This window comes from Capra hircus, unplaced genomic scaffold, assembly GCF_001704415.2.
Source record: "Capra hircus breed San Clemente unplaced genomic scaffold, ASM170441v1, whole genome shotgun sequence".
Lineage (NCBI taxonomy): Eukaryota > Metazoa > Chordata > Mammalia > Artiodactyla > Bovidae > Capra > Capra hircus.
In genome coordinates, this window is record NW_017189851.1 from 177993 (window position 1) to 193218 (window position 15226).

General features: G+C 57.1%; 1 protein-coding gene across 1 annotated transcript; it reads right to left on the bottom strand.

Annotated features, from left to right (window-relative positions):
- Positions 1-380: 380 nt before the first annotated feature.
- Positions 381-14591, bottom strand: ZNF74 (zinc finger protein 74). Its single transcript, XM_018044864.1, is given in 6 exon segments — positions 381-2306; positions 2309-2572; positions 3067-3162; positions 3441-3567; positions 13843-13913; positions 14196-14591. Coding segments are annotated over 6 exon segments (1797 nt in total). The 5' UTR covers positions 14224-14591; the 3' UTR covers positions 381-1095.
- Positions 14592-15226: the final 635 nt, after the last annotated feature.

Here is a 15226-nt window from a genome sequence, read left to right on the forward strand (position 1 = left end):
CGGCCAGTGCCGCCGGCTCTCAGCATCACCTTGTTCTCACACAACCAAAACCACACTGGAGTGACGCAGCACCTGGTGCATTTCCTTTATCGCAGACTCACCTCTAGCAGTCTACCGTCGGGCCGTGTTGAAGAAGAACGCAGAAAGATGGCGTATGAAGGGTGGCTTATAATAGCGACAGCTTGAAAGTAACTTTCGCGTCCAACGGAACAGCTAACAGGACAGCCCGCCCTACCCAGAACCTCAGCTCCAAAGACAGCAGGCTCTGCTGGAGACGCCGGCCATGCGGTGAGGACACTGGGGGCCGAAATGACAGGCCGCGCACCCCGTGTTTGCAGAAACGTGAAGACGCGCCATCAGAAAGCAGAAGGTGGCGCACCAAGGTGCAAAATGCAGCTTTATTGAGAATCACGGGTATCGCTTCCCTCAATTCCTATTTTCTGAAACTGGTCATTCAGCCTCCATACATACTTTGATGAAAGTGTGAGATAAGACTCAGGCGCTCTGTACAGACGTGAGCCGGCAGCTGGTCTCTGCTCTAAACTGAGCGGGATGGCCGAGTCCCAGAGGGACACCACCTCTCCCCGTCTCCGGGGCCACCAGGTGCGCCTCCTCTCAGGGGCTGAGTGCCGTGCGGTCCGCAGCAGCCCCGCAGGTGGCCTCACCAGCTGGGGTAGAAAGCCTGCTTCCGCCATGGACGGGGTGGCCAGACGGGACGCTGGGCTGCACGGCCACTAACGCGCTGAGTGTGGCGAGTCCAGGGAACTTGCTTCTTCCCAAAGGCCCACCATCGGAGCCTACTCTCCCCTCCCGCAGCAGTGTGTTCACTTAGAAGTAATACTGTCTGTAATTCTGTTTTCTCTCCCCTTTAATTATCATGTTAAAAGAGTTTACAGAAGAAACTCGGGATGGCAATCAAGGAGGCAGCTGTCCAAGCACTTGAGGACAGGGTCCCCCCTCACCTGAGAAGAGCGCCCCTCCCCGCCTTCTGAACATCAGCGGGAGGACAGGATGCCCTCGGCGCTCTCCCACCAGCTCCCTCTTCGGCAGCCCACGACCTCTAGGCGTGTTTCAGGTGGGTGTGTCACACACACGTTAATTTCCGGGGTTGCTCCCCAGGGGGAAACTCCTGCTGCTCGAGGGCGGGGCCACACCCAGGAGCTCGGCCACGTCCAGGGCATCGATCGGGCCCACGCCGCCCCCGCCCGAGGCTCCCGCGCCCAGCAGGCCGCCAGGCACGTAACAGGGGCTCAGCAAGCGCTGGTCCAACTGGACGGCGAAGGGCTTCTCGCCGCCGTGGAGCCTGCGGTGCTCCGCCAGGGGCGCGCTCCAGCCGAACACCTCGCCGCACTCGTGGCACTTGAAGGCCTTCTCGGCCGAGTGCGTCTTCTGATGTTTGATGAGACAGTGGTTCTGGCTGAAGGCCCGGCCGCAGCGGCCGCACCGGTAGGGCTTCTCGCCCGTGTGCACGCGCTGGTGCACGATGAGCGACGAGTGGCAGCTGAAGGCCTTCCAGCAGCGGCCGCAGTCGAAGGGCTTCTCGCCCGTGTGCACGCGCCGGTGCACGACCAGGTACGAGTGGGAGCTGAAGGCCTTGCCGCACTCGTCGCAGCGGAAGGGCCGCTCGCCGCTGTGCACGCGCTGGTGCACCGCCAGGTACGAGTGGCAGCTGAAGGCCTTGGCGCACTGGCCGCAGCGGAAGGGCTTCTCGCCCGTGTGCGCGCGCCGGTGCAGCGTCAGGCGCGAGCGGCTGCTGAAGGCCTTCGGGCAGTCGCCGCAGCGGAAGGGCTTGTCGCCGCTGTGCAGCTTCTCGTGCGCCGTCAGCGACGAATGGCAGGCGAAGGCCCGGCCGCACGCGGCGCAGCGGAAGGGCTTCTCGCCCGTGTGCACGCGGTGGTGGCGCGTGAGGTGCGTCCGCTGGTTGAAGGCCTTGCCGCACTCGCCGCAGCGGTAGGGCCGCTCGCCCGTGTGCACGCGCAGGTGCATGCCCAGCAGCGAGCTGCAGCTGAAGGCCTTGCCGCACTGGCCGCACTTGTAGGGCCGCTCGCCCGTGTGCACGCGCCGGTGCACGTTGAGGGACGAGCGGCAGCTGAAGGCCTTGCCGCACTGGCCGCACAGGAAGGGCTTCTCGCCGGTGTGCGCGCGCCGGTGCTCCAGCAGGTTTGCGCTCCAGCTGAAGGCCTGGCCGCACTCGCCGCAGGCGAACGGGCCGCTCCCCGCTCCCTGGCTCCGGCGCCGGCTTCCGGCCCCGGTGGACCGCACTCTCCCCGGCTGGCCTTCCGGGGAGGCGCCTTCTGAGGGAAGGCGGGCTGGGCCGGCAGGGCGCTCTGCAAGCCAAGTGCCTCCTTGGACTCACAGCGGCCTCGCCGGCGCTCCTCGGCGGACCCACCACTAGCGTAGGCGGCTTCGCCTCGGGTCAGAGCAGTCGCCGGGCCCCCCCAGGTACACCCGTTGCCGAACCCAGGGTTGTGCACACCAGTCCTCGCCAGCCCTTCCGCGATCGGCTCCCAGGGCGGCTCTTCCTTGTAAACAAGCGTCTCCTCCGCCTCAGGCCCGGGCTCCCGTCCTGGTTCTAGGAAGGAAGGGAGCGGCCACCCTGAGAGCATGCGGGGGGGCAGCGCCAGGGCTCAGGGCGGGGCGTGCCAAGAGCGCAGGTGCCCGGAGGGACGCCGGTGCAGGGGCAGGGCGGCGGGCAGGGGGGGGGCGGCGTGCATGGAGGCGGGGCGGAGGCGGGGCGGAGGCGGGGCGGAGGCGGGGCGGCCGGAGTCTGGCAGAAGCCAGGCCGCTCTGTAAGGAGCCGGGCAGCGGGTGGCGTCGTCCCTGGGGGCCGAGTCCACACTGACCGCCCACGTGTGAACACCCCACGTGCAGATGCTCCGGTCTCCCTCCGGCTCAAGGCAACCGGCTGTATCCGTCCTGGTCACTGTGCCCCCAGCACGAGTGCTGGCACACAGTCGGTGCTCAATGTGTGCTCGCGGCGGGGCGGCAGACGGGCTGAGCAGGCGCAGAGGGAGCAGCGGGCCGCAGGGGCGGCGAGGAGGGGCTCCGCCCCCGCGCCCCGCTCACCTGGACCGGGCCCCGCAGGCCCGTCTCTGGGAGCCCGCCATGGCTCCTCGCCTCGCTCCAGGTGGGAGATGACGTCCGGCTTGCAGACCGGAGGCCCTGCGCGGGGAGGAAGCAGCGTGGCTCTGGGCGCTGGGTGTGCCAGCGCTGAGGAAGGGGGCTCAGACGAGGAACCCACGCTGACCTGCGGGTCTGAGGACCCCAGAGAGACTGACGCCCCCTCCAGGGCAGGCTGGGGTCGCCGGGCCTGTCCACCACCCCCCTCCTCCAGGTCCCACCTGCAGGCAGTGATGCCGATGGCGACACAGGAGGCCTGCCAGGCCCAGCCCCGAGGAGAGATGCCGGACCTGGCCCCCTCACCTTGGGCGACATCTTACCCAGGGAGAGAAGGTTCTGGTAGTTTTCCAGCATCACGTCCCGGTACAGGGCCCGCTGGGGGGAGCCCAGCTGGCCCCACTCCTCCTGGGAGAAGTCCACGGCCACGTCCTTGAAAGTCACGGGCTCCTGGAAGGACACACGTGTTCTTTCTCTCTCACCCACCTGTGATCCTGGGTGATGGAGGAGCTCAGCATCGGAGACCTCGGGAGCCGTCCTGAGTGTGGCCGAAAGGCTGCGCTGTAGACAAAAAACGGCCCCGGCCCCAGACAGGCGCCGCACTGCGCCCTGAGGGCTGACGGGACCCCCCCCCCGTCCTTCCTGCTTGCCCCCCACTTCTTCCCGCCAGGGCGCCTGCTCTCCCTGGGCCCCGTCCCTGCCCTAACCTGCTCCTGCCCTCCCCCAACGCCGGCCCCTGCTCTGCGGTGCCCCCTTCGGTCATCCCAGCTCCGAGCATCCGGCAAGGCCCAGTGACTGACTCCGCGTGACTCTGGTCCTGAACCCCGGTGTTCTGGGCAAGATTAGCCGGAGATTAAAGGGTTCTCCAGGCTCACACCGAAACCTAAAAGTCTCAGAAAGATCCAACTGCACACGAAGGAATTTCCCCACATCCGAGAGCACGGAAGGAGTTAGGCCCAGCACTCACTCAGACGCCAAAGGGGAGAAGGCGGGGCGGAGGGGGAGACGGGGGCTGACGCGCACACGCTGCTACGTGCGAACCTAAGTGAGGATAGCCTACGCTGCAGCTCACGGCACGCCGCTGCGTGCTCTAAGGCGAGCTGGACGGGGAGGGAGCCCAAGGGGGGCTGCGTAGGCACGCCTGGCCGACTGCTCGACAGCAGACCAGCAGCGCCGCGCAGCGAGTGCGCTGCAGCAGAGGCTTCAGACGCCCACTCCGTCCAGATCCAACCAAGCGGCCCAAAGGGAGAGCCAATAAAACCAGAATTACGGTAAAGCAGAACTTGTTTACCTCAAAAGAAGGGGTTAAGGGCGAAACAGAATAAAAAGGATACAAGATGGAGAGAAGACAAAACGCAAGGGCAACTACACGCTCAACCCCAGCAACAACCGAGGGGCACGAGCGGCCCGGACAGCCCGGGAAACGGGGGACGCGAGCGGCCCGAGCAGCCGGGAGCTGGGGGGACGAACGACCCGGACAGCCGGGGGGGGGGCGGGGGGGCGGGGAACGGGGGGCGCGAGCGGCCCAGACAGCCCGGGAGCTGGGGGACACGAACGACCAGACAGCCCGGGAGCTGGGGGGACACGAACGACCCGGACAGCCCGGGAGCTGGGGGGCCGCCAGAGTGCAGCGGAGCAGCAGAGCCCAGCCGCGCCGGGACGGTGCCGGGCACACACAGAGACCAGGACAGCCTGAAAGGGGGCGGGACAGAGGCAGTGCGCGCTGCCGGTGGGTGGAAGCTGAGGCGGCTGTGTCAGCAGCAAAGACTTCAGAGCAAGGGACGCCAGAGATAAAGCATGGTCACGTGACTCTGCAGTGATCTCACTACAGGATCAACTCAGGAAGAGCTCACAGGAGTCGCAGACAAAGCTGGACCTGTCAACAGAGCCTCAGGGCACACAGAACAAAGCCCGACAGGACTGAAGACAGGCTCCTGGTGGCGCCCGGCAATGACTGCTGCCAGGCCTCGATCTAGGAAGACCCCACGTGCCACGGAGCAACTGAGCTCGTGGGCAGCAGCCAAGAAGCCTGCGCACCCAGGCCCTGCTGCTGCTGCTGAGCCGCGTCAGTCGTGTCCGACCCCGTGCGACCCCACAGACGGCCGCCCACCAGGCTCCCCGGTCCCTGGGGTTCTCCAGGCAAGAGCACCGGAGTGGGTTGCCAGTGTCTTCTCCGCTAGGGCCCACACTCCACAGCTCGAGAGCAACCCTCACCCGCCACCACCAGAGACAGGCGCGTGCAGCGACAAGTACCCAGCACACTAAAAAAGTTAAAAAAAGAAAACAGAAGCAGACAAACCCACAGTTACACAGATGATCTTACCACAATCTTCCTGTAACCGACACAATATTCAAGCAGAAAGTGTCAGAACACAGAACACCCGAAGAACACGACGACTCAGTGTCGACTTGGCATTCACAAAGCACTCTAGCCAGCAAAAGCAGAGACGCGTTCTTCTCAAGTGCACACAGAACGCTTACCAAGATGAACCACACGTGGGGTGACAAAGTAGCCTCGGTGAATCTGAAAGGCTTCAAACCACACAGTTCCCTCTCTGACTGCAGCAGAATCAGAGACAACAGAAGACACCTGAGACTCCTCCGCCTACTCAGCACTGACAGACTCCGAAATGACACGGAGCTATTCTCCACTGACCTCCAGTAGCATATTGGGCACCTGACGACCTGGGGAGCTCCTCTTTTGGTACCCTATCATTTTGCCTTTTCATACTGTTCATGGGGTTCTCAAGGCAAGAATACTGAAGTGGCTTGCCATTCCATTCTCAAACAAGAGATGGCAAGGGTGAACGTCGACATTCTAGGAATCAGGGAACTAAAATGGACTGGAATGGGTGAATTTAACTCAGATGACCATTGTATCTACTACTGCGGGCAGGAATCCCTCAGAAGAAATGGAGTAGCCATCATGGTCAACAAGAGTCCAAAATGCAGTACTTGGATGCAATCTCAAAAACGACAGAATGATCTCTGTTCGTCTCCAAGGCAAACCATTCAATATCACAGTTATCCCAGTCTATGCCCCAACTAGTAACGCTGAAGAAACTGAAGTTGAACGGTTTTATGAAGACCTACAAGACCTTTTAGAACTAATACCCCAAAAAAGATGTCCTTTTCATTCTAGGGGACTGGAATGCAAAAGTAGGAAGTCAAGAAACACCTGGAGTAACAGGCAAATTTGGCCTTGGAATGCGGAATGAAGCAGGGCAAAGACTAACAGAGTTTTGCCAAGAAAATGCACTGGTCATAGCAAACACCCCTTCCAACAACACAAGAGAAGACTCTACACCTGGACATCACCAGATGGTCAACACCGAAATCAGATTGATTATATTCTTTGCAGCCAAAGATGGAGAAGCTCTATACAGTCAGCAAAAACAAGACCAGGAGCTGACTGTGGCTCAGATAATGAACTCCTTATTAACAAATTCAGACTCAAATTGAAGAAAGTAGGGAAACCCACTAGACCATTCAGGTATGACCTAAATCACATCCCTTATGATTATAGAGCGGAAGTGAGAAATAGATTTAAGGGCCTAGATCTGATAGACAGAGTGCCTGATGAACTATGGAATGAGGTTCATGACACTGTACAGGAGACAGGGATCAAGACCATCCCCATGGAAAAGAAATGCAAAAACGCAAAATGGCTGTCTGGGGAGACCTTACAAACAGCTGTGAAAAGAGAAGCGAAAAGCAAAGGAGAAAAGGAAAGATATAAGCATCTCAATGCAGAGTTCCAAAGAAGAGCAAGAAGAGATAAGAAAGCCTTCTTCAGCGATCAGTGCAAAGAAATAGAGGAAAACAACAGAATGGGAAAGACTAGAGATCTCTTCAAGAAAATTAGAGATACCAAGGGAACATTTCATGCAAAGATGGGCTCGATAAAGGACAGAAATGGTCTGGACCTAACAGAAGCAGAAGATATTAAGAAGAGGTGGCAAGAATACACAGAAGAACTGTACAAAAAAGAGCTTCACGACCCGGATAATCACGATGGTGTGATCACTCATCTAGAGCCAGACATCCTGGAATGTGAAGTCAAGTGGGCCTTAGAAAGCATCACTACGAACAAAGCTCGTGGAGGTGATGGAATTCCAGTGGAGCTGTTTCAAACCCTGAAAGATGATGCTATGAAAGTGCTGCACTCAATATGCCAGCAAATTTGGAAAACTCAGCAGTGGCCACAGGACTGGAAATGGTCAGTTTTCATTCCAATCCCAAAGAAAGGCAATGCCAAAGAATGCTCAAACTACCACACAATTGCACTCATCTCACACGCTAGTAAAGTAATGCTCAAAATTCTCCAAGCCAGGCTTCAGCAATACGTGAACCGTGAACTCCCTGATGTTCAAGCTGGTTTTAGAAAAGGCAGAGGAACCAGAGATCAAATTGCCAACATCTGCTGGATCATGGAAAAAGCAAGAGAGTTCCAGAAAAACATCTATTTCTGCTTTATTGACTATGCCAAAGCCTTTGACTGTGTGGATCACAATAAACTGTGGAAAATTCTGAAAGAGATGGGAATACCAGACCACCTGACCTGCCTCTTGAGAAATCTGTATGCAGGTCAGGGAGCAACAGTTAGAACTGGACATGGAACAACAGACTGGTTCTTAATAGGAAAAGGAGTGCGTCAAGGCTGTATATTGTCACCCTGCTTATTTAACTTCTATGCAGAGTATATCATGAGAAATGCTGGACTGGATAAAGCACAAGCTGGAATCAAGACTGCCGGGAGAAACATCAATAACCTCAGATATGCAGATGACACCACCCTTATGGCAGAAAGTGAAGAGGAACTAAAAAGCCTCTTGATGAAAGTGAAAGAGGAGAGCGAAAAAGTTGGCTTAAAGCTCAACATTCAGAAAATTAAGATCATGGCATCCGGCCCCATCACTTCATGGGAAATAGATGGGGAAACAGTGGAAACAGTGTCAGACTTCATTTTGGGGGCTCCAAAATCACTGCAGATGGTGACTGCAGCCATGAAATTAAAAGACGCTTACTCCTTGGAAAGAAAGTTATGACCAACCTAGATAGCACATCAAAAGCAGAGACATTACTTTGCCGACTAAGGTCCGTCTAGTCAAGGCTATGGTTTTTCCTGTGGTCATGTATGGATGTGAGAGTTGGACTGTGAAGAAGGCTGAGCGCCGAAGAATTGATGCTTTTGAACTGTGGTGTTGGAGAAGACTCTTGAGAGTCCCTTGGACTGCAAGGAGATCCAACCAGTCCATTCTGAAGGAGATCAGCCCTGGGATTTCTTTGGAAGGAAAGATGCGAAAGCTGAAACTGCAGTACTTTGGCCACCTCATGCGAAGAGTTGACTCATTGGAAAAGACTCTGTTGCTGGGAGGCATTGGGGGCAGGAGGAGAAGGGGATGACAGAGGATGAGATGGCTGGATGGCATCGCCGACTCGATGGATGTGAGTCTGAGTGAACTCCAGGAGCTGGTGATGGACAGAGGCCTGGCGTGCTGCGATTCATGGGGCTGCAAAGAGTCGGACACGACTGAGCGACTGAACTGAAGTGAAATAATACGCAGCTGAAGAAGAAATCACCAAAAAATTGTAGAAACTTCTTTGAACTGAAACAGGAAAATAAAACATATCAAAATGTTCAGCTTAAACCTAAAAAGGACTTAGAATGAACTTTATAGCAGTGAATCCTATGTGAGAACAGGTATCAAAACAATACTTAAGTTTCAACTTGAAGAAAGTGAAAGAAAGAAATAGCAAAGGCAAGAAGGTGAAGGAAAGAAAGAGTCAGAAGTCAGTGGAGAGGAAAGAGAATCCACAGAGAACAGCCCACGAGAGCAACGGAGGGCTCTTTGCATGACGGTCCCCCTCGCTGCGGGACCCAACCATCCCACTGCCGGGCCCTCACGCCAGAGAGAAAGCACACCTGTGACCAGGGCGCCGATATTCATAGCAGGCTTACGGTAACAGCCCAAACCTGGACTCAGCCCCTGACCATTCATGAGCTGGTGAGCAGATAAACCAACGGTGGGGCACATATACGATGGTGTTATGCGTGGAGATTAGTTTGTTGGAGCCCTAAGCTCCAATGTTGGAATGTGACTCGAGCTGAAGATGGGGTCTTTAAAGAGGTTATTAGAATGGGCCCTGAGTAAGACTAGCGTCGTGATAAGGAAATGAAACTCGGACACAGACGCGTACAGAGGGAAGGACGCGTGAGGAGAAGCACCGTCCACAGACCAAGGAGAGCAGCTCAGAAGAACCCACCAACACCCTGGCCTCAGACTTCTGGCCTCCAGAACCAGGGGACACGGCACGTCTGCTGCCTGAGCCACCAAACCCGTGGCATCTCCACAGGGCAGCCCAGCAGCCTAAAGCGGGTGGGGTCTCATTCAGCAGTCAAAAGGAGCAGGCTGCTGACGCACGTCAGGACACGGACGTAAGAGCATCACGCTGAGTGACACAGATCAGAAGCAGAATCACATGCATGGGGCGTCCCTGGTGGCCCAGCGGCTGAGACTCTGCGCTCGGTCCCTGGTCGGGAGCTAGATCCCACGTGCCACGAGTCTGCATGCCACAAGCAAAGACCTGGTGCAAATAAAGAAGTATTTTTAAAAATCACATATGTAATTCCATGTGACATTCTCCAAAAGGCAAAATTATTTTGGTTGCCAAGTGGACAGGTGGGGAAGATGGACTGAAAAGGGGCATGAAGGGACTTTCTGGGTGATGCGGAAGTGCTGTCCTGGCTGTGGTGCTCACACAGCGGCATGCATGTGCCAAACTCACCAAGTCCCACATGCATAAAATTGGAGCACTCTTCCTGTGTATAATCATACCTCAGGAAGTCTGACCAAGAAGGCGGCCCGCCAAAGAATCAGTGCTTTCAACCGTGGTGTTGGAGAAGACTCGAGAGCCCCATGGACTGCAAGGAGATCCAACCAGTCACTCGTAAAGGAAATCAACCCTGAATATTCATTATAAGGACTGATATTGAAGCTCTGATACTTTGGAAAAACTAGAGATCTCTTTAAGAATATTAGAGATACCAAGGGAACATTTCACGGAATGTTCCAACCAGCTCACCCTAAAGGAAATCAGTCCTGAATATTCACTGGAAGGACGGATGCTGAAGTTGAAACTCCAATACTTTGGCCACCTGATGTGAAGAACTCACTTCTTGGAAAAGACCCTGATGCTGGGAAAGATTTAAGACGGGAGGAGAAAGGGACGACAGAGAATGAGATGGCTGGATGGCATCACCGACTCAATGGAGTTTGAGTAAGCTCCGGGAGTTGGTGACGGACAGGGAGGCTGGGCGTGCTGCAGTCCATGGGGTCGCAAAGAGTAGGACAGGACTGAGCGTCTGAACTGATTTCATGCAAAAACAGGCACAATAACGGACAGAACCAGCAAGGCTCTAGGAGACGCGGAAGAGGTCACGCGGGGGCAGCGCTGCCCGGAACTGCACAGACAGTACTCCATGGCCGGGCCGTCCACGGCGGCGTGCGCACTCACCCAGTGCCAGACGGCCCAGCGCGCGGGGCCTCGGGAAGCATCGCTGCAGACTCGAGGAGGTGACGCAACTCCAGCCGAGCTACTTCAGATCCTGAGAGACGCTGCTGCGCACTCGCTATGTCAGCAACTTCGGAGAAGTGAGCAGTGGCCACAGGACTGGAAAAGGTCAGTTATCATTCCAATCCTAAAGCAGGGCAATGTCCAAGAATGTTCAAACTACCGCACAATTGCACTCCTTTCACAAGCTAGCAAGGTAATTGTCAAAATCCTTCAAGGCAGGCTTCAACAGTATGTGAACCGAGAACCTCCAGATGTACAAGCTCAGTTTAGAAAAGGCAGAGGAATCAGAGATCAAACTGCCAACTTCACTGGACCACAGAAAAAGCAAGAGTCCAAAAACACCTGCTCCTGCTTCACTGACGACGCTAATGCCTGTGACTGTGTGGATCACAGCAAACTATGGAAAATCTTAAACAGATGGAAATGCCAGACCACCTCAGGTGGTCTCTCCTGAGAAACCTGTATGCAGGTCAAGAAGCAACAGTCAGAACCTTACATGGAGCAATGGACTGGTTCAAAGTTGGAAAGGGAGAGCAGCAAGGGTGTATATTTTCACCCTGCTTATTTAGCTTACATGCAGAGGACATTGTGAGGAATGCTGGGCTAGATGGATCTCAAGCTGGTATCCAGACTGCTGGCAGAAATAGCAACAATCTCAGATATGCAGATGATAACTCTATTGGCAGGAAACAAAGAGGAACTAAAGAACCTCTTGATGAAGTTGAAAGAGGAGTGAAAAAGCTGGTTTAAAACTCAAGATTCAAAAAACTAAGATCACGGCATCCAGTCCCATGACTTCACGGGAAATAGATGGGGAAACAGTGGAAACAGTGTCAGACTTTATTTGGGGGGCTCCAAAATCACTGCAGATGGTGACTGCAGCCATGAAATCAAAAGACAGTTGCTCCTTGGAAGAAAAGCTATGGCCAGCCTAGGCAGTGTATTAAAAAGCAGAGACGTTACTTTGCTGACGAAGGTCCGCGTAATCAAAGTTATGGTTTTTCCAGTAGTCATGTGTGGATGTGAGAGCTGAGCATTAAGAAGGCTGAGCACAGAAGGACTGATGCTTTTGAACTGTGGTGGTGAGGACTCCAACCCTGAATATTCGTTGGAAGGACTGATGCTAAAGCTGAAGCTCCACTACTTTGGTCACCTGATGCAAAGAACTGACTCACTGGAAAAGACCCTGAGGCTGGGAGAGATTGAAAGCAGGAGAAGGGGACGACAGAGGATGAGATGGTTGGATGGCATCACCGACTCAGTGGACATGAATCTAAGCACACTCCAGGAGACGGTGAGGCACAGGAGAGGCTGGCGTGCTGCGGTCCACGGGGTTGCTGAGTAGGATGTGTCTCAGCGACTGCACAGCAACAAGCCTGATGGACTTCAGGGAGACAAGAAGGTGGGGTGAGGACGCACGCTGAGCCCGAGGTGCTCAGGGGAGAAGCGAGACGGTGCCGGCGGAGAGGAGGCGAAAGGGGCAGAAACAAGATCTCAGACCGCGAAGCTGCTAACAGAGCTCTCAGCGGCCACGTGGCTTCAGTGCGGGGGTGGCCACAGGCAAGAGCAGCATCGGAGCCACGCTGAGGCCTCAATGGGACACTCCCAACCTACCTGCCCACATCCGGTGCGTCTTCATTTTGCAGGGCAGGGAGCAAAAGGGTGTGGAATCAAAGGCAGACTTGGTAATGCAACCGCAGAGGAGTCAGAACAGACCACGCGGGATGTCCCAGCAGGGAAGAACCCTCGCCACAGCACGAGACTGCTGGGGGAGGAGAGCACTTCAGAGAGAGGACCAGGGAGTCAAAGCCCTGGGAAGCTGGTGTTTCAGGATTAACATCTGCACAAGAAGGGGAGTGCCTCCGAGGTGGCACTCTCAAAACACACCCCGCTTTTTCCTCCATTTCAAGGTTAGCTGCAGACATCAGAATATCTCAGCCTACATTCTTCAGCCTGTACTTATCATGGATGTTCTCTACACAATCACAGTACCATCATCACACCCACGAAGTTAAAGACTGACACAGCGCGACCTGAAATACGTCTGCAAATGCCTCTGACAGGATTTTTGGGTCTGTGACCCACTAAGGACCATGGACCTATCTCACGTGCTCGTCATGTCTCCTGAGTGTTTTACAGAACATTCTAACATTACAGAAGCTGGGCCTGTCTCACCATACGTGTTTTACAGTCATTTTCTACCTTTCAAGTGACAGGTTAACAGAATTACCAAGTCCTAAAAATGACAAAGGACTCTCAACTCTCCAAGCCTTTCACCCATACTGTCTCTATCAACTGCACCTTTCTGAACACTGGGAAGGACAGACAGGGGTAGGTGGTGGAACAAAATGATGAGCAAAAACCCAAAGTCTGTAAAAGGAGTGATTTGTGCTGCACTCAGCTGCAGAAGTGGAGAAGGCAACGGCCCCCCACTCCAGTACTCCTGCCTGGAGAATCCCAGGGACGGGGGAGCCTGGTGGGCTGCCATCTATGGGGTCACACAGAGTCGGACGCGACTGTAGTGACTTAGCAGCAGCAGCTGCAAAAGCAGCCCCAAGGCCAACTCCCTTCAGAGCCCCCAAAGCCTCCGTAATTCCACATTTTTCCACGAAGGCCTTGTGTCAGGAACTGGGTACAGAGAAAAAGCATATCAGGACACACACTCTACCGTCACTCTGACCCCCAGGGCTGCAACCCAACCCTCCCATCAGCTGTTCCACATCTTCCTACCTAACTTACTCCCAGGAAACGCCCCGAAACAAGGATGAACCGCAGCAAGCATCCCATGGGCCTGTGTGTGGAGATGAGCCAAGTGGTCTCACGGGAGCTGCGACCCACTAGGTGTGTGTGGCACTAAAACCGCCACCGAGCGCTCCTGGCACAGTGCTGGGCACACAGCAGTCCCGAGCGACGGACCGCGGCTGGGCTGTGCCAGGCTGGAAGCGACACTCGCCTGGAGGGCGCACTCGGGCGTCACCGGACCTGTCCCCCCACCACCCGGGCCCAGAGCCTCCTGAGGACTGGAGCACAGACACCCAGATCGGGGGCCCTGGATGACCAACGGCCTGGATGATGGAAGGACGATGCCAACCCTCCTCATAAAAAACGAGATGTTCAAAACAAGGAAAAGACAAGACAGCCACTCACCTCGGGCCTGGCCTCCGGGAGACCCTGAGGCAGTGCGTCTGCTGGAATCTCTCTGAGGGGACGAGCAGGCTCTGGAAAGGACGAATGAGTCAACGGGGCACCGCGCACCCCCGCACAGGGACAATCAAGGGCGGGCAGAGGCGAGCCCCAGCTTCGGCACAGCCAGAAGGGACCTGGGGCTAACCTGCTCTCCGGCGTCTCGGCCACCCCACTTACGGAGGAAACGCGCCGCCGTCCCCGTGCCCGTGCCCACCGCGAGGCGGCGGCGGCGGCCTGACTCCGGGGCGCTTCCGCGAACCCCGCCCGCCCTCCCCGGTGCAAACCCAGGCCCGCGGCGGACGGGCCAACCGTACCCGCCCCCCGGGTCTCCGCGGTGTCCATGGCGCCCTCCCTCGACGGCCGCCCCGGCTGGGGCCGGGGACGCTCGCGCAGCCCCGCGGGGTCGGCCGCGCGCCCCGGGTCGGCGTCAGGCGGGCTCCGCAGGCGCCGGGCGCGTCCGGCGGCGCCCCCGCCCCATGGCGCGCCGCGCCAGCCCGTCAGCCACGCCTCCCGGGTCCGCGCGGGCCGACAGGGCTCGGGCTCGGCCGCCCCGAGCTGAGGGTCGCGAGGGTGGCACAAAGGCGAGGGGCGGACGGGCGGACCCGCGAAGGGCAGAACGCCGAGCCGACCCGCCTCCCACGGAGAGCGCGGCCGCCACAAAGCAACGCGCGCGCGGCGCTGCGGGGTGCGCGCATGCGCGGGAAGCGCGCAGCACTCCCAGGAGCCTTTGCGCCGCGCCCGGGCGGCGGGGCCGGAGCCGCTGACGTGCGTGCCGCACAGCCTTCTGGGAAGCGTAGTTACGGGCCCAGGAACGCTGCGCCCGGCCCCGCCCCCCTCCCCCTGCTGCCGCTGCTGCTGAGTCGCGTCAGTCGTGTCCGACTCTGTGCGGCCCCATAGACGGCAGCCCACCAGGCTCCCCCGTCCCTGGGATCCTCCAGGCAAGAACACTGGAGTGCGTTGCCATGTCCTTCTCCAATGCATGAAAGTGAAGAGTGAAAGTGAAGTCACTGAGTCGTGTCCAACTCTCAGCGACCCCGTGGACTGCAGCCCACCAGGCTCCTCCGTCCATGGGATTTTCCAGGCAAGAGCACTGGAGTGGGCTGCCATTGCCTTCTCCTCTCTCCCCCTAGGCTGCGGAAATCACCTGCATCTGGGTGTGTGTGTGTGTGTGTGTGTGTGTGTGGTGTGTACATGATGTGTGCTATATGTGCGGGGGGTGGGGGGGGGGGGGGGGGGGGGGGGGTGGTGGTACATGATGTGTGCTATATGTGCGGGGTGTGTGTGTGTGTGGTGTGTGTGTCTGCGTGCGGTGTGTACTTGCGGTCTCTGTGTGTGACATTGTGTT